Here is a 20,382-nt window from a genome sequence, read left to right as displayed (position 1 = left end):
TTGACCCTTGAACAACACAGTTCACTAATGCTTGGATTTTTCATAGAACTATTAAGTATTTTCTCTTTCCTGTGACTTCTTTTTTAGTAGCATATTCTTTTCTCTAGTGTAGTTTATTGTAAGAATACAGTCTATGATACCTATAACACAAAAAATATATTAATCAACTATATATATGTATTGGTAAGACTTCTTTCCAGTCAACACTAAGCTAACAGTAATTCTTTGAAGACTCCAAAGTTATACATGGGGTTTTGATTGTGCAGGTCAGTGTCCCTAACCCCTACAACCTTCAAGGGTCAACTGTATATTTCTTATAAATCACAATATCACAGGTAGTAAGGAAAAGACTAACGAATTAGTTGTATCCCCCTTACCATCCACTGAGAGAGAAAGACATATCCCTGCCCATTTACAGAAATATACACAAAGGCAGATACACTACCAAATATTCCCAAGCCCCAACAACCAACACACATGGAAGAAACAATTAACAAAGACACAGACCTTCAGAGAGATACTAGACAGAAGACAAAAGGAACAAAAGAGAAAAATGTGTTATTACTTGCAAAGGATGGACGGCTACTCAGGACAGGCATCCAGCAGCACACCCAGGCCCAGCCCCTGCTCCAGGGAAGAACAGAGGTACCCTGCAGGGGTGTAACTGTGTATTACACACAACCCCAACACACATGCTCCCCTCCCTCCCTCACAAACACACTTTCTTACATACACACCTTATTTCTCGCACACACTGCTTTTCTAACACTTTTACGCACACACTCTCACACATAACAATCTCAAAATCTCTCAGTCTGTTATGTACCTAGTAATTCTCACACACTCCAGCAGTCTCACACACACACATACACTATCTCGTACACAGACTCCTTTCTTCACACACAATCTCTCACACACACGTACATACAGTCTCTTCATGTACATTCTCACAGTCTCACAAACACGCGCGAGCACATGAAGTCGTTCTCAGTTCTCTCACACACGCCCCCGTTGGCTCCGCCCCCGCCGTGGCCCCTCCCCCCGGGTGTGCTCCGCCCCGGGGGCCGGGGCGGGGCGAGCCAGTGAGGAGAGGCCGGGCAGGGCTGGTACTTCTGGCACCCTGGCCAGCGGGGCGCGCTCCGGAGGCTCCAGTCTGTGGCAGCGCGGCGGATCTCCGGCCGGCCCTCGGGTGGCGACCGCTGCCTCGCGTTTCACGCTCGGCCTCCTCCGGCGGCCGTCCCGGCGGCGGGAGTTGGCGACGGGATGTGTTCGGCCGGGGAACTGCTTGGTGGCGGCGGAGGTGGCGGCGGCGGCGGCAGCAGCGGTGGGGAGCGCGACGAGGACGGAGACGCGCTGGCGGAGCGGCTGGTGGCGGGGACAGAGCCGGAGCCCGGAGCGAGCCCGCGCCGACGCGGGCAGCGTCCGCTGGAGGAGCGCGAGCAGGTGAGCGGGGAGGGGAGGGGCGGCGCGGCCCGGCCGGTTTCCCGAGCCCCACCCGGCGGCGTAGGGAAGTAGGCGAGCGGGCTGCGCCTGTGCTCTGCTCGGCGTGGGGCGCTGGTCGCTGCGGCTTTCGGGGAAGCTGCCCCGAGGAGCGGTTAGACGGCGCGCTGTGGGCCGGGCTGCAGGGCCATGCGTGCGCGGTGGCGAGTGCCCTGGGATCGCGTGTCTAGCGGGGTCAGCACAGCCCTTCTCCGGCTGTGGGGCAGAAGAGGCTCAGGCCAGCACCCGGTGCTCCGTGGAAGTACCTCCATAACGGTCACTGGTCTAAAAGCCTTACATGTAAACATTTTTTTTTTTTTTCCCCAACTTCAAGTCGATACCCCTGTGCTGTGTTTTAGGGGATAGTTGCTCCCTTCCTGCCCTCCATCTTGGCATTTCTGAACACACACCTAGCGCTTCTGAAAAGGTGTGGGTGTATTTCTCTAGATATGCAATCAATGTCTGAAGGCATGTGTAGGAGCGAGTATTACAATAGATATCCTGACAGGGACTCTCCACGAGTAGGTTCGTCACATGAACACAAAAGAAATCTAAACTTCATTTTAAAAGTGAAAAGGCAGGAAAATTGCTTTCTGTTAGTACCAAACGGAAAGAAGTATTAGTAAGGGAAAGGAGAAGTTGGGTAATTTTTGAAACCCTCTGAATTTGTTCTCAGTACATGAAGTATCATAATAAGCATTACAACATATCAGTTGTCTTCAAGAGTAGGCAAGAAATTTAATAAAAGAAACTGAGTTATATGTAGGATGGATCTTCACCAGCAAAAACAGTAATTAGACTCTCGAAAATACCTGAGATCAGCCATTCTTCAGAATCACATTAAAGAGCAGGAATTCAAATGATCTGCCTTTGCTAAAGCCTGCAGTGTTGAGACAAGAAATTGATACCTGTCTCCTTTAATTACTCTCCATCTGTCCTTTTTGTAACATCTCACAGACTCCAATATCATCACTAAATGTATTGATAGGTAAAGTATAACTTCTAGGATTTCAATATTTCATTCAGAAAACAGAAATACCATTGCATGGGACACACAAAATATGCCTTAGCATTAGTCTCGCTCACCGTGCACAAGTGTAATTTTTCATCCTTATGACAATATAAGAAATGGCATGGTGACTGAAGCAAATAATTGGTTGCCAGGAGATCTTCCTGATTCCCTTCCTAATGCTACCCTGCTCCCCAACTACACCAACTATACCATGACTCAGTAGTAGCTAAAGGGCTTAGTTTCCTCTTGCTTTAGTTCAACTGGAAAAGTGAAGAAAACAGCAACAGGAACTCCCTGTGTGGTGGTGGTGGTGAGGGGAATACATTTGAACTTAGGTTCTCAAAGTAAATTTTCAAATGTTGTAAGGGAGCATGTAAAATATTATTTCATGTACACTTCTGTGGATTTTACATCATCAATATCTCTGGTTTTACCAAAATTGTTTATGGTACAAAGAAAAAGGATGACACATAAAAATGAAATATATATACTAGAAAACATACATCCCAGCACTTTGCATACCTATTTCTATCATTCCCTGTCATGGAAATTTTTTTTCCTGTACTCCTTTAAAATGTTTGAAATTTTTTTTAATATATATATGTTTTAAGATTTTATTTACACATTTCACAGAGAGAGAGGGAGCACAAGGAGAGGGAGTGGGGAGAGGGAAAAGCCAGCTTCCCGCTGAACAAGGAGCCTGATGAGGAGCTTGATCCCAGGACGCTGGGACCACGGCCCAAGCCGAAGGCAGACAACTGAGCCTAACAACTGAGCCACCCAGGTGCCCCAGAAAATGTTATTTTTTATTAATGATGTATTTTTTGTACTGTAAGCCCACATACACAATAATTGTGAATTATACCTGAGATATGCATTTACCACAAATGAGCACCAAAGAAGAACTTAGCAAGAAACCAAAAATGAGTGCTTGCTTCCACAGCGCATATACTAAAATTGGAAAGAAACCAAAAATGAACAAAAAATTGGGGCAATGCAACCCTTTGTATAAGAAACAAGCTTTTGTGATAAATCATTCATTGATAATATTATCACTAAGGCTTGTTTTCTTTTTTTCTCAAGTCCTACATATGAAACTTAAAATTTTTAGGCACTCCCTTGCAATGATGTTAACTGTAGATATAAAAATGTTTGAGGAAGAAGTAAATGAATTCAGTGACTATAAAATATATCCTGAGGAGTTGTTTGATTTAGTTTTTCCTTAGGGGATGGTATGTGTTTGTTTGTTATTTTAAGAGCACACAGACTCCAAATTACAAGAGAATATTTTTGAAAACATGTTTTGCAGACTGGTTTTTAGAATTTAAAGTGACTTTTTCCACAGAAACAATGATAGACACAGAAACAAAATCAACACTAATTAGCTGGAAATGAGGCAGAGTCCCTCTTCCTGATGTCCTTTCTGCTTAGCACACTCACTTGGTGTTCCACAGTCTTAGCCTCATGGTTGTTGAAAGAGAACTGGCAGCATCCGTGGGGGCAGCAGCAAGAGATAGCACAGACTCTCCTTTTTTTCTGGATCAAGGCTATGGTGGTGCTCTCGAATGTAGTAGCTCCAGAAGACACCGGACTTTTGCTCCTGCAGCTTTCAGTGATTTTTTTCAGCACCTAATTTTTTGTGTTAAATACCTTTCTATTTCTATTTCCTTCACTGAGTTTTGCCCTTACCTGATAACTTGATGAAGCAGGTTTCTTCCATTAGCTATTCCCTAGGCTAAGGGTCCCTCCACATGCATCCTTTCCTTCACTGATTTTCTTTCCATTATTGTCTGAAAGTTCTCATGCCCTTCCTTCAGCCAGGAAGTCTCTTGTATCAGCTTTGGCTGTACAAAACCTACCTTTATCTTATTGGTACGATACCAGCTCAGAATATATCTATAGCTTGGTATTTATTTCATGTAATACTGAAATAGTAAAATAGGTATTTTCTTAATAACTAAGATTGTAAGCATTGCTTTTTTTTCTTACTATTTGTTCTTAAATGCCACTCCATCTGAGAGAAAATGAAGGTTCCTTTGTCTCTCCTGGTAGGATGATGGACAAAGGAAGCCTAGTTAAATTCAAGTATCCTTGAAGACCTGAAAGGAAGACTTGAAAGAATAGAACAGGTCCTTTAGATGAAGGAACTGTGTCAAGTTTGAAGTAGGCATCAGACATCTCAGAGAGATAACCAAGGGAAAGAGACAAAATGCTCAAAGGATTGAAGGGAGACGGTATAACTATCCAGGGGTGTGTGGATTCATTGTATGTATGAGAGGTGATTCAATGATATTCATAACTATGACCATCAGGTGGCTTTATATAAGAGAGTCTCTGATCTACTGCATAAGTAAAGAACTAAACATCTCTAGTCCTTTTATTATATGCCTACAATGTGAATAGCATCTGCTTAGATGTGGCAGTTCACAACTTAAGTAACCTAAGATGGCCCTTCGTACCTCCCAGAGCACAGAGATCCTATTATACTCAGACTGACTTTAGAATCATTATCTTTAGCTCTAAGGTCATTATGGTTATTGAAGTAATATACTTTGGAAACTGTAGGAATAAAGAAAACTCTAGGGAAGAAAATGAAAGCATTTGAAATCCCACTCCAAGTAACATTTTGTTTAAAAATACCAAACATTTAAGAAAATATATCTCATACAATGGTATTTCTACATTAATCTCTCTCTCACATATTACTATACTTGTATTTACACACACATATATTTTAATATGTTTTAATGTAATACTGAATTTGCTTTCTTGTTTTAGCTACTTAGCATGTTGTTTCATTTTCCTGTGTTATGAAAAATTATTTGTAAAAATTATTTTAAGGCTGCCTAATAGTCCATTTTCCTACAACTGTACATTAAGGTACACACTTTCTTTTTAAATAATGCTATAAGGAAAATCTTTCCTTGTAAATCCTCACAGTTCTACCTTGCATTAGATTCCTAGAAACAAAAGAACTAGGTCAATGTGTCAAACTCGTTGAAGCATCTTGGAACATTCTAAAGGATTGCTTTCAAGAAAGATCACACCAATGTACACTCCCAGCATTGGAGTGTAAGAGTGCTGATTGGAAACCATCCATGCCTCTAATGAATGGTATAATTTATAGATTAATCTTTGCCAATTTAGTGGGTCAAAATTATTTTATGTTATAAGATATTGCTGGAGAGGTTTACTAAATCTTTCATATATTTATTGAGCATTTGCATTTCTTTTTAATCATGTTCTTTGAACTTTTTTGACACTAAAATGTTAATCTTTTACTTCACATTGATTATAAATATTTTCTCTGCTTGCTATTGACTTTATAATTTTGTTAATGATATTTTCTATTTAAAAATGCTTTACGGAGAAAGACAACTATCATATGATCTCCCTGATATGAGGAAGTGGTGATGCAACATGGGGGCTTAAGTGGGTAGGAGAAGAATAAATGAAACAAGATGGGATTGGGAGGGAGACAAACCATAAGTGACTCTTAATCTCACAAAACAAACTGAGGGTTGCTGGGGGGAGGGGGGTTGAGAGAAGGGGGGTGGGGTTATGGACATTGGGGAGGGTATGTGCCTTGGTGAGTGCTGTGAAGTGTGTAAACCTGGTGATTCATAGACCTGTACCCCTGGGGATAAAAATATATGTTTATAAAAAATAAAAATTTTTTTAAAAAAAAGGAAAAAGAAAAAAATAAAAATAAAAATGCTTTAAATTTTTATTTGCTAAAGGAATTTATTTTAGTAGTTTCATTCGCACATACCACACATATACATATGCATAACGTATATACATATCTATATCTGTTCAGAGCATTCTTTCTAACCCTACAATCAGTTAAATATCCAGTATTTTCTTGTGTATGTGTGTGTATTTATGGTTTTATTATTATTTTTTAAATTCTGTATGTTTTGTCTCTTTAGAATATCTTTATGTATTGGGTGGAGTTATGGAGCGAATCTGTTTTTTTCTCTGCCAATGATTGGATAATCCACTTTCTCGCTTGCTTATACAATCCTTCATAATAGTTATAAATAGTAAAATCTATATTAAGCTTTTACATTTTTGTTGGTATTGTGAACGGGATTTTTTTCCTCACAAATCATCCTTTTGCTGCTGGTTTCTAGCTACTGGCTTTTATATATTTAGTTTTTAACTAGTTACCTTTCTGAATTCTTTTATTAATTCTAATGCTAATAAATAACAGTATCTCTTAGACTTGATTCCTTTGCATCTTCTAGATATATAATCATCCAATCTATAGATTGATTTTGCTTCCTTTCAAATGCTAATGCTTCATTTCTACTTCTTACCTTTGTGATACCTAGAACTTTCAGATCAATACTCATTCATAGATAGGTAGATGAATAAATGAAGAAAGCTTTATAAAACCCATTGCCTGGGGCGCTTGAGTGGTTCACTCTGTAGAGCTTCTGACTCTTGGTTTCAGCTCAGGTCTTGATCTCAGGGTCCTGGGATCCAGTCACCATTTGGCTTCGTACTCAACGGGGAGTCAGCTGGAGAAATTCTTTCTGTCTCCCTCTCCCTCGTCTCCTCCTCCTCATGCATATGTGTGCACTCCTCCTCTAAAATAAATAAATTAATTAAAAATAAATAAAATAAAAGCACTTGCCAGAGTATATGTTCCACAGGAATATCTGTTTAAAAAAAAAAAAAAAACTGCAGCAGAAGGAAGGCTTAAGCTTCCTCTTTGATCTATTAAAAATATGATTAACAGTATAAATTCTAGATCCAGAATACCTGGGTTTGAGTCCTAACTCTGTGACTTACTAACTATAACTTTGGGCAAGTTAATTAACCTCTCCAGACATCAGTTTCTTCACCTATATAAAGGGAATAATAATTTTATCAACCTTATAGGATTGTTGGGAGGATTCCATGAGTTAATGTGTATAGAGTGCTTATAGCAATCCGCAGCACATAATAATTATATAAATGTTAGCTTTGGGGCCTAATTTTTAAACAGATTCCACACTGAAAAGAAATCTAAGAAATACAGTTTTCAAGTTTCCTAGCCTCTGCATTTAGAAAGTCACCATAGGAAGAAGGTGCTCCTGTGTTTTAGGGTGCATATGAATCATCTCTTATTAGGTGCAGATTGTGATTTCCTTAGTCCAGGGTGAGGCCCAAGATTTTGCATCTCTAATAAGCACCCAAATGATGCTTGTTGGGTCCCCCAATAATGGGTCTATGGTCAAAGGAACGAGACTGATACAAAGTGAAGGTCAAGCAAAGCTTTATTTCGTGCCAAGCATCGAGAATCAAACCAACCCTCAAACTGACCCATCGGGGTCGTACCTTACAGAGAGGGCGATGACCCCTCCCTGCCTCACAGACTAACTTTTACAGAGCAAAGGCCATGTGGTTGGGCCTGGCCACACGCAGGTGGCGAATGACATTGTAACACACAGAGAAAGCTTTACAGTCACGCTAGGTCACATATGGGTGGCCAGTTGAATTACAATTCACCCTATAGTAGCTATTTGAACTAGCCTATCACCTTGGTCAGAATTTGTGCCCAAAAGCCGGGGCCAACACTCCTTGGTAGCTAGGGAGACAGTATGCCCGCTTTACTGATTGGATGTCTCCACCTGACCCGACTCATCCCTGCATTCAGTCTGTTATCTTCACCTGACCTGACCCACTCTTGTATTTGGGCTTTGTTCCTGGGACTGGTTTTCCAGACTTGCTTTTAAGTAAGTTCCCCTGGCGGGGAAGGGTCAGTTTAAGTCTTACTGCATAAGCAACAAAATGGCTGTTCAACTGAGGTGGGGCCGCTCCGGCTAAATAGGCCCTTACAGTGCTGATGCTATGTCCATGTACCGCATTTTGAGTGGAAGGGGGTAGAGAGGATAAGCAAGTCGGTCCATAATATTCACCATACTTGCCCTTCAACATAGTAAATACAGGTAAGGAAGTCATTTAACTCTTCCCTAGAAAGATATATTGAACTCTTGGTGAGGTACAAGAAACCAACAGTAATTCCTCAAACCAGTGATTTGTTCTAGGTCTTACAACTAACTAGTCATGGAAAAGACCAGACCCCAGGTCTCCAAATTCTAAAGCCACTGTTTTTTCATATATGCAAAGAGGCCTCCCACATAATGGTAGAAGCCCCAAGGTCTGGATAGAAGAAACTGGATGATGTTTTCCCCAGATTTCCAGGGCCATGAGTCAGGAATTGTCATTAAAAAAAAAAAAAAAAAAAAAGCCAAGGGCATAATTGTGCCTCTTATTAAACTACAAGTTCTTTTTTTTTTTTTCCATTTATTTATTTTCAGCATAACAGTATCATTATTTTTTCACCACACCCAGTGCTCCATGCAATTCGTGCCCTCCATAATACCCACCACCTGTACCCCGACCCCCCCCCCGCCACTTCAAACCCCTCAGATTGTTTTTCAGAGTCCATAGTCTCTCATGATTCACCTCCCCTTCCAATTTACCCCATCTCCCTTCTCCTCTCTAACTCCCCATGTCCTCCATGCTTTTTGTTATGCTCCACAAACCATATGATAATTGACTCTCTCTGCTTGACTTATTTCAAAAATACAAGTTCTGATTCAGTAGATCAGGTGTTTCATTCCTCTCAAGCCCTCAGATGATGCTGACGCCACTGGTGAAAGGACTGCACTTTGAGTAGCAAGATCTGCTCTCTTTCATACTTTTTTTTTACTCTCATACTTTTAAAAGCAGTGTTCAATAACTGTAACAAGTGTTATGAGCTTGGTGAGTTCACCCCTAAACCTCATCTTGTTCCCCAGGGCATTGTCCAGTCTTTAAAGTAACATTCTCTATTTTGTTTTCTCTCTGACATCCTTTTTCCACCCCGCTTTCGTACTACCTACCTCCTTCCTCACTCTTCCTATTGAGGGTCTCATTCTCCCACTGTCTTTTATTCTTCCCTGACCTTTCAGCTACTTTCTCTTTTTCTCTCTACTAACTCCTCTCCTCTGTAGAAGCTAAGCCTTATGGAACGATGAAAAGGGTTTTGGAGTATGACAATTCTAAGTTTGAATTCTGGCTTTACTTTTTTACTAATCACTTAATCCCTCAGATACTCAATTTCCTCATTGTAACTGGTATTTTGCTACCCACTTCTTAAAGTTCTTATGAGGCTTTGGTGACATTATGTATACAGAATACCTAGCATATAATTGACCTTCAATGAATATTAGCTCCTTATTTTATCCTCACCTTTACTCTCATTTTTCCTTCTGGTTCCCTTCTTTTTTTTCTCTCTCAACTAACCACATCATAAAACTGTATTTTTAGTATATGCAATACTTAAGTTTATAGAATAAATATTACTTATTGTATTGAATAAAGTATTAAGATTTACTAATCTAAAAATTAACTATTTAATATTTCTCTAAAAAAAGTTAACTCACCAACCTAAAATATGTTGCATTTTGTGGAGATCTTCAGTAGATTTTTTTTTCAATTGTGCATCACTTAACCTTCCTAGGAAAAAGAATATCCACCTTATCTTTTTCTCAGTTTCCTATTCAACAGAAGAAGTCAAGGAAGTTTAAAGGGAAAAAAGAAAAGCACCATGACCTTAGCTTGTCCTGAGAGGCCTAAGTAAAAACTCTTTATCTTTATACCCACCTTCTTTAAGCCTTAGGACACTGTCTTCATTTTCTGCCTTCTTCTCTGGAGTTGCAATCTTATCTTGCTGTAGCAGATTCAAAAACATTAGGAGTCCTTACTAGTCATCTTTTGGTTCATTAAGTGTGTTGGATGTTTGTGTGAGGAGTGTGTGTGTGTATGTTTGTGTATATTTAAGGGAAAATATTAAGACAAGCAAAAGAGTAGTTTCATTTCAGCAGAGAAACTGAATTTCTAGTTAACGTGATGCAAAAGATATTTTCTGTTTTCTGATCTATTTTTCCCCCATATACAGTGTTGTTGGTTTTTTTTTTTTTCCATTTAACCTCATTGGCTGCTACACCTTTTCTTGGCAAAGGAAGAGGAAATGATTGCCTTTATTTGTTGTTACTGTTTTCTTACAGCATCAACTATAGCTTATTGGTGTTCTGATCAAAGAAAAAGCAAAATGCTAATATTTTGAACTTTATGGAAAATATAGGATAAAATTATTATTAATACTTAATATCTACTGTTATGAAATATACTGTTATGAAAATTAAATTTCTATTTATGGTTTTTACTATACTATACTCTCTTTGATATCGTATTATTGAACATCTCTGAAAGTTTTTAATTCTCTTTTTCAATTAATCTGAAAAAAATGATTTTTTTTAAATCTTCCTGATCAAAATCTTACTTGAACATATGTAGACCATCTACAGAGTAAGGGAACATACATTTGATTTCCCAAAACTGGCAAATTCCATCAATCTAATTGAATTCAGAATACCTTATTTATGGTGCTCAGAAGTCTTCTAGTGACATATAACAGAAGCTACTGTTACTTCCCTAAGCTGAGAGTTAAAATTGAATGTCAGGGCACCTGGGTTGCTCAGTTGGTTAAGCATCCGACTCTTGGTTTTAGCTCAGGGCATGATCTCATGGGTTGTGGCGTCAAGTCCTTCATCAGGCTCGGTGCTTAGCAGGGAGTCTGCTTTGGGATTCTCTCCCTCTGCCCCTCCTTACAGCTCATGTGTGTACACGCACACACACACTCTCTCTCTCTTTCTCTTAAATAAATAAATGAATCTTTAAAAAGGGGGGAGGAATCAATTTTAAGGAAACATGTTTGATTTTGACTACTTTCAATAGACAATCTATTTCATCTTATAGTAACATCTAGACAAGCTATTCCATTTTGTAGTAACATCCAGTGCACATATAAGATATTCATGTCTTTAAAAATATGTAGATTTTAGGAAAAGGACAAATTGTGGAAATTTTTAACCTATAGCTTGAATTAATCATATTCTTCATTTCATGTCTAACACTATCTCTCATTAGTTCATGCATAGCCCTTTTTTTCTTATTTAATTATTTTTTCATTAAATAGCAATTCTCTTCCTCTACAATAGGCAACTTTTTTAAAAGTGATCTTTACCCTCAAGGAAGGGTTTTAATTCATAATCCTGAGATCAAGAGTCGCATGCTGTACTGACTGATCAGCCAGGTACCCCACAGGCAACTTTCTAAATATGTTTAATAACTTTGGCTGAAATTGGGTGTTACCTTTTTAAATACTTGATGATTTCAATAGGGTATGTTTGCAAATGTGATATAACACATTGGATCCTAACTCTTAACTACAGAGAACAAACTGATGGTTACCAGAGGGAATGTGGGGGTAGAATAGGTAGAATAGGTAGGTGATGGGAATTAAAGAGTACACTTTTCATGATGACGGGTGAATAACGTATAGAAATGTTAAATCAGTGGGGCACCTGGGTGGCTCAGTGGGTTAAAGCTTTTGCTTTCAGGTCAGGTCATGATCTCAGGGTCCTGGGATCCAGCCCCGCACCGGCTCTCTACTCAGCAGGGAGCCTGCTTCCCTTCCTCTCCCTCTGCTTGCCTCTCTGCCTACTTGTGATCTCTGTCTTTCAAATAAATAAATAAAATCCTTAAAAAAAATAGAAATGTTAAATCACTGTATTGTACACCTGAAACTAATATAACACTGTGTGTTAACTACACTGGACTTAAAGTTTTAAAACTTAATAAAATATTGGATCCTATTGGTTAAAATGGAAATGCATACAAATTTTAGTATTTTTCAGTTTAACAGACCAATTCAATTACTAACTCATGGTACACCTGAAACTAATGTGTGTGTCAACTATACTTGAATAATATTTTTTAAAAACAACTTACAGTACTATATATTAGAAAGGGCTACTTGAACTGTATTTAAATTTACCTTAATAAACCAAACCAATTTAAAATAAAACAAACAAAAAGAGAGCTAGCTGATATTCTCATTGATTTTCTCCTCTAAAAGTTTTTTCTCCTTTACTGGATCTATGAAATTTCAGGAGATAAGTGGAAATAAATAATAAATGCTATAATATTGCATTTAGTTAGAAATGGCATACTAAGAGCACCTGGGTGGCTCTTAATTTCTGCTCTTGATTTCAGCTAAGGTCATAATCTCAGGGTCATGAGATTGAGCCCCACATTGGGCTCTGCATTCAGTGGAGAGTCTGGCTCTCTCCCTCTCCCTCTGCCACTCCTCCACCTGTAAAATAAATAAATAAATCTTTTTAAAAAAATTGAATAAATGGCAAACAAGTATAAATCTAATAATAAACATGCTATAAGTTATAATATATGATACTGCAGTTAGGTAAAGCTTTATATGGTTGGTAAATTTTTATGTTTAACATATTATTATGTACATTTTGTAAGAAATGAAAATTGTGATTATATTTAATATCTAAGGAGCAGGAAAAGTGTACAAACTCACTAGAAATAAAAGAAATGCAAATTAAAACTATTAGGAATTATTTTTCACCCATCCAGTTGTTAAAGATTAAAAAGATAAGTGGTATGTGTTTAAATAAATTATATGACATAAGAATACACTACAGTTAAAAATATAAACTGGTTCAGTGTTTCAGAAATCTGGTATCAAACCTCGTGAGTATATACTATTATTGCCCCTACTTTAAAGATGTAAAAAAAATGTAGCACAGGGAGCTTAAGTAATTTATTAAAAGGGTCACAGCTAGTAAGTTGTGGAGTTGAGATTCAAACCCATGCTTAAAGCCAGAGTTTTTAACCACCAAGCTAGTGTTATTGGTGTTTAATTATGAATTAAACTAAATTGGCCATGAAGCCAATTTAGTGGATTGTGAACAGGATAGGATAGATAAAATTTTTAGAATCTATCACACATGGTATGAGTGTCATTTTTTAGATCTTTAGTTTATATGTACCAGTTCAAAATATAAAACATATTTTTAATGTAGATCATAGTCAAGATCCCAAGTCAAGATCAAGATCATAGCTAGCTCCTTTCTGTCTCAAGGTTTTTGCCTGGACTCTTTTCCCCAGCCCTTCCCTTAACAGAGCTTATATCATCAACCTAGCTGTTACTTCTCAGATCCCAGCTCTGCTTACCACATGGAATCTCCAACCCACCCAACTTCTTCTGTTCCTCTATTATGTTATATTTTCTTCATAGCTTTTCTCACTATTTGAAATTATCTTAATAATTTTTTTGTTAAAATATTTATTCTCTGCCTCTCTCCACTCCCCCTTTGCACGCTTAGAAGAACATGAGAGCAGAGATCACAGTCTGTGGCAAATGCTTCAATTATTTTAGCATCTCTGGGGTGTAGCATAGAGTCCATAAAACCTTCTATCCAAAGCAACACTGCTGGTAAAAACTCAATTGATGATTTGGCTGAAGTAATGTGACTTCCTAAGGGCAATTATGACAAAAATTAGTTTCAAAAGAGAGAGGACTTTGGGGCGCCAGAGTGCCTCAGTCATTAGGCGGCTGCCTTTGGCTCAGGTCATGATCCCAGGGTCCTAGGATAAAGGCCCACATCGGCTCCCTACTCAATGGGAAACCTGCTTCTCCCTCTCTCACTCTCCTTGCTTGTGTTCCCTCTCTCTGTGTCTATCTTTGTCAAATAAATAAATAAAATCTTCACCAAAACAAAAGAGAGAGAGAGAGAGAGAGAGGACTTTGTATATAACAGGAACATTCTCTGTTGTCAAAATCAACAGAAAAGAAACCAGTAGTGTTAGTTGTGCATTGAGCTAAGGATCCAGGTAAGATACTTGTAAGAATTTAGGCAAGGATTATCTTCCCTGATATGCTGTATTTTAAAACCACCCATTTCTGAGAAGGTGAAAGGCTAATGAGCATAGGATCTTGAAATACTAACTGATATTAACTTACATAATTGGTCTAAATTTGCAGATTTATTTTTAATTTTTCTTGAGCTCAACATAGGAAAGATAGTAGATAAAACCCAGAACTAACATAAATTAAAATTCAGATCAGTCATTTTAATAATAGCACTGTTAAAGGATAATTTTCAAGAAGAGGTAAAAGTATAGTGCTCATTAAATATAAAATGATCACACATTAAGGATTTTACTTAACTCATCATTAATGAGGGAACCAAGCAAATGTTACAGCTGATTTACAGGTGAAATAAAAAAATCAAATGTGCATATGGGGAAAAGACTTGTTGAAATAAACTTACAAGTGGATTCAAAACTGGCTTTTTCCCATAGGCAGGAGAGGGAAGACAATTGAACTCCACTGAAACAGAATTTATTTGTGTGTCTATAGATAAGAATTATTTTTCAGTGCTACTGGTTATCTAATTATAGATGTAAAATACCTCAAAAGCTATGAGGGCTAAACAATATTCTAAACAATGCAGAATTTCCACATTTTTTTTTACTTATTCTTAATTTCCTTATAGTAATAAAGAAACAAAGTAATTTCTAAAATTTGCTACATGGTTAGATTAATTGTTGGATAGTGAGGGTACTTGATCCCTCCTCTTTGAATGCCGGGTGCTGCTAGAAAATATTAATTCTGTTCTCATCTTTTCCCATGACAATATTTTATACACACACACACACACACACACACACACACATACACACACACTTTCAATGTGCATATGAAAATACATGACTGGGTTGCCTGGGTAGCTCAGTGGGTTAAGGCCTCTGCCTTTGGCTCAGGTCATGATCTCAGGGTCCTGGGATCGAGGCCCGCATCTGGCTCTCTGCTCAGCGGGGAGCCTGCTTACTTCCTCTCTCTCTGCCTGCCTCTGCCTACTTGTGAACACTGTCAAATGAATAAATAAAATCTTAAAAAAAAAAGAAAATACATGACTTATATATATGTGAAAAGCAAGGATTGATTTATATTTGAAGTTCTTTCTGTTGAGTTATATAGCTAGACTTCACTTGATACTAAGATAACTACTGAAAATTTTTGATGAGAACAACATTGCTGGTTTCATATCTATGATGAGTTTTTATTCAGCAAATAAATTCCAGCTACTTGTTCATATCCTAGCATGTGTTGAATGGTTATTGTTTTCAAAGACAATTCAACTCAAGAGTTTCACAGCATAGAAGTACATTAGTTTGCATTTTTAAATTTAAAGAAGGGTAAGAACAGAGTGATTTCTTACAGAGAGTTAACCATTTAGTATGACCATCCATGGTATCAATAAAATTATCCAGTATAAAACACTGGAGAATAAATATATGAAGACAAAATTAAATACCAATATGTATGCATAGTCTATTTAACAGTTATATAATTAAAGGGATATAATGATTCTGCTATTCTGGATAATAATATTCTCCCTTTGGAGTTTAAATGATTAGCTATTTGGAAATCTGTCTTTGGACACTTTATACTTAACTACTGTTTTAAGACTTCAGTTGCTTTAACAGCCTGACCGTGTACTGAAGATGTTTTCTTTATCCATTTGTTTAATATTAAACATCAATTGTTTTAACAACTGATTATAGTTATTGTATTATTGACAGTTTTCGGTATTATTTGTCTATTCGTTATTTTTCTATTTAGCATATACTTTCTCAATAGCTTTTTATTCATTCATTCACTCAAAAACTTTATTGAACTCCTATTTTCCAGGCACTATTCTATGTATCTTTGTATCTAGGATGCAAAGAAACAAGCCCAAATTGTTTTCCTCATTAAACTTGCATTGTAGTAGGGGGAGAGACAATGAATAAATTAACAATTAACTGGGTTATAAGTGCTAGGGGTGGGGGGGGATAAAAGGAGGGGAGTTGGTTGCTGTTTTAAATGAGGTGATCATGGAAGGCCTCACTAAGGTGACATTTGAGCAGAGGACTAAAGGAAGTGAGAATTACTTGGCTGTGCCCCTTCTTTTGCTTTGAGTTCCTAGGAGGGTAGAACCAAATTTGAGGTTTGGTTTTAGTAATTGTGGTAACTTATCTTTCCCCAATCTAAATTCTCAATTCTTTCCCACCCATCCCACCTTCCAGTTCTCTGTTTTGTTTTGTTTTTTCACTTGTTCCTACTGTAAGTAAATTCAAACTCTTTGTGGAAGAAGAGAGGGAAAAGTAAATTAATTATGGACTTACAAATTTCATTTCTTATAAAATACATTTCTTAAGGAGTAGCATATAATCATACCTTATAATGAATTTGTTTAATTTTTTTTTTTTATGTCTGGTTCAGATCTTTTGCATAAAGGTTTGCATCACAGTTTATTAGAAAGCACTCAGATTTATATTCAGAAGTCTACCATTCAATCCTGGATAGTTGTCTGATTCTGGGGAAGTCACTTGACCTCTAAAGTTTAACAACACACTTAATGATGTTTTTGTAGGACCAAAGGCTTGGAATGTGTGTGTTTAGTAAGTTTATTGAACAAATGGCTAATAAGCAAATAAAAATGGGAGATGATTACATTTAAAAATTGGGGAAAAATAAAATTAAAACTACAGGGATTTTTTTTTTCCTGAAAAGATTTAAAATGTTTTGCTAATTGTTTTCTCTTGGCCAGGGTGTAATTAAAGTGAGAGTCTTTAGCATATAAGCCAGGTAAGCACGAATAAAATCATTAGAGAGCATGAAATCTTCAACAGGAAAGGCTATAGAGTAAGAAGAGAAGATGGCCTACAGATAAGTTCCGGAGGAGTTCTAACCTAAACTCAGAGGGAAATGAGCCAATAAAAGTAAACAAGAAAGGACAAAGGAGGTAAAGACATCTACAATGACTAACAGGCTTCTTGATTACACCTCTGGGTTGTGCCATTCTCTGAGGTAGGAGACCCTGGAGGAAGACCAATTTTAGGACAGACGATTATGAATTTGGTACAGAGCATATTGAGTTTGAGGTTCCTGTAAGAAATCCCCATGGAAATGTTGAAATTGGAGTTGAGCATGCAAGTCTAGAAATCTGAAGAGTTGCCTGAGCTGAGAAGTAATGCTCAGAAAAATAAAAAACAACTATGAACATTTTATAAAAGTGCAGATCATTTTAATTAGTAAGAGAGAGTACAGCAGCGTTTTAATATGGTGATTTGAGTAAATATCCTTCCTTGTATATTAAACAGCTTAATGAGACAGAACATGGATAATTTCTTTTGTGTACCCCATAGCACTTGCTCATAGTAGGCATTCGATTATTATTTACTGAATTTAACCAAATTGACTAAAGCAGTTATTTTGCAAGGCTAGGCTGTTCTGTAAGTCAAGGATTGTGAATTATGGGAGTTGGAGTTAAGTAATCAGAGGTTAGTGATACTCAGAGAGGACATGACACACACCAAGAACTGGAGTGTGGTTTCCTGAAAGTAAGCAGCTGTTGGTCTGGCAAATCAGTCAGGTCTGTGCAGATTTGCCACAAGTAGGGCACAACACATCTTGCATAAAATGCAGGTGCAAAACATGCTGAGAGGAGAGGAACATAACTTTTTAGAGTAAACACAGACTTTGTTACAGTGGGCATCAAACTTGTAGTCATTTTCACTATGTCACCATTTACATAACATTAAAACAACTATTATACTTCATTGTAAGATAAGGTGGCTTTATGTACATATACTGTTACTGAAGTATTTTTTCCAGAAGAAATGTAATAAGCCCACATACTTTTCCTTATTTATAAAGCCAGATTCCTACAGATTCTTTAGTGCCATAAATAATAAAAAGCAAACTTTTCCCCCACTTCATCTGAATGGTTGATTAATAATTTAGTAGGCATTTCATTTCAAAAGAATTGCACCATGATGGTTAATTCAGAACTGCAAAGAAAAGTATCACCCAAGTCACTGGGTTTGACAAAAAGTGCACTATATAAAACAAGGAGCTAGTATTGTACAAAACACAATAAACAACTCCCAAGCATTGTTATATGTGGCATTTTCATAGCTTTTTGAAAAATTGTCATATTCATAAGTACTGTTAACTTTGCTATGAGACAAAATCTCATTATAGACCTCAGAAAGTAATGATAGTTAACTTTAAAAGCAACTTAATTCCAACAGGGATGGTTCATATATTTGCATAGTTCTGTTAGACATAACAGTCATGTTTACCTCTAAATCTTCAAATATAATATGGAGAAGATACAGCATAAACAAGTAGAATTTTCAGATTTTCATAAAGCTGTACTTTTATGGCCTAAGTACAAACTTAAAACTCCTGTCCTAAACTCTGATTTTTTTCCCTAATGTTTGAAGTTATTTAAATTCTAGTTAGTTAACATATAGTGTAAAATTAGTTTCAGGAATAATATTAGTGATTCATCACTTACATGTAACACCTAGTGCTCGTCACAAGTGCCTTCCATTACTGATTTCTACTCAGGTCATGATCTCAGGGTTGTGGGATTGCCCCGCATGAGGCTCTGTGCTCAGGGCTGAGTTGGCTGGAGATTCTCTCTCCCTCTGCCCCTCCCCTACCATGTGCACATGCTCTCTCTCTCTCTCTCTCAAATATTTTTTTAAAAAATCTTTTATGGTTTGCCTCCTTCTCTCCTTTTTTTTTTTTCTTTTCCGGTGTTCATCTGTTTTCTTCCTTAAATTCCACATATGAGTGAAATCATTTGGAATTTATCCTGCCTTGACTGACTTATTTTGTTTAGCATAATACCCTCTAGCTCCATCCACATTGTAGCAAATAGCAAGATCTCATTCTTTCCAAATCTAATTTAAAAGAGGTATTCACAAAGTCAGAAATGTTGATGGTTCTCTCAACAGAATCAAACAACTAGAACAGTGACCTTCAGTAATAGACCTGGTACTTTTAAGAATCCATTTTTATCTAGTTGGTTTTTAGATACTGACCAGCGCCCTAATTTTGTAATATCTTTGCCTTTCTTGGTTTTGTTTTTAAAGTGTGGCTTGCCTAATACATAAGTGGTACAATTCCAATCAGGATCTCTATTTTTTTCTTTTGTTTTAGGAGTAAAAATAAGTGTTACAGTATAAAAATTCATTTCTGTACTTAGATGAATGAAAGCATTTGCAATTATGACTATAGGTCAACCTTAAAAAGAAAAGCAATACCTCTAAGGAAGGAGAAGATAGAAGAATGGGAAAGATTTGGATCAATAAATATGAAAAATTGGATTAATAGTTAGCAAGGAATAACTGAAAGGACTTGAGAGTATGGAAGAGTACTAGGACACTGAACAAACATGGTTTTATAACAAGGCATCTGAGCACAATTTTTACCTTAGACTTATCAGCCTAGAAAAAGGAGCTGGGAAATTGGAGTCTACTGAAAGTCAGGGAGTGGGAGAGAACATAGGACTATGAATTCATAGTTAAAATAGTAGGCAGAGGGTTCTAAACTGCAAGGAGAAAGTAAAAGCCAAAAGGGCTAAATCTGAAACTAACCCAGTTTTTCTGGTTTGAGAGGGCGCTTTTTTTTTTTTAACAATTTCTAATTACTACTTTTTTAATATTTGTTTTCATGTATTTGTTTATCACCATATGATACTATCTCTTGTTGGTGTTTTGGGAATGGGAGACTCCTGTCCTTTTGAAAGAAAGTAACAAGATCTTTAAAGAAAAAAAAAAAAGTCTTTCATTTGAAAGGCTGAGTGGGATAGTGGAGTGGATTGAGTGAAAGAGAATTCCAGTGTTTGGAAGTGAGGGAAGACTTTTCAGTCTAAAATGCCTGTGAAACTGACTCCCAACTTATTTCTATCATTGTTCTTCCTTCATTTTTGTATCCCCATAATTATATTCATTCAAAGTTATGTTATTTTTAAAGGCAGAGTTCCTATGATAATTGGATCCCATTCTACTATGTTAGTACTATTGTTCATACTACTAAGGCAAGACAGTTTCAGGGGGAAATAAAAGGTGGTTATTTTCTGTCCAAATAAGATACATTTTTCTTTTTTAACTGAATATAGCTAGAAAAATGAAACCCAAAA

At 37.2% G+C, this 20,382-nt stretch overlaps 1 protein-coding gene across 1 annotated transcript in view; it reads left to right on the top strand.

Annotated features, from left to right (window-relative positions):
• The first annotated feature begins 1,073 nt into the window (after positions 1 to 1,073).
• The window catches only part of FAM241A (family with sequence similarity 241 member A), a 42,565-nt gene continuing 23,256 nt past the window's right edge, over positions 1,074 to 20,382 (top strand). The window contains exon 1 of the mRNA XM_059170884.1: positions 1,074 to 1,443. Within this exon, the coding sequence (XP_059026867.1) occupies positions 1,264 to 1,443 (180 nt within the window). The 5' untranslated portion in view covers positions 1,074 to 1,263. The remainder of the gene's footprint in view (positions 1,444 to 20,382) is intronic.

Source organism: Mustela lutreola, chromosome 1 (assembly GCF_030435805.1).
Source record: "Mustela lutreola isolate mMusLut2 chromosome 1, mMusLut2.pri, whole genome shotgun sequence".
Lineage (NCBI taxonomy): Eukaryota > Metazoa > Chordata > Mammalia > Carnivora > Mustelidae > Mustela > Mustela lutreola.
The sequence above is the reverse complement of the archived record's forward strand: the minus strand, read 5'-3'. Positions and strand labels throughout refer to the sequence as shown.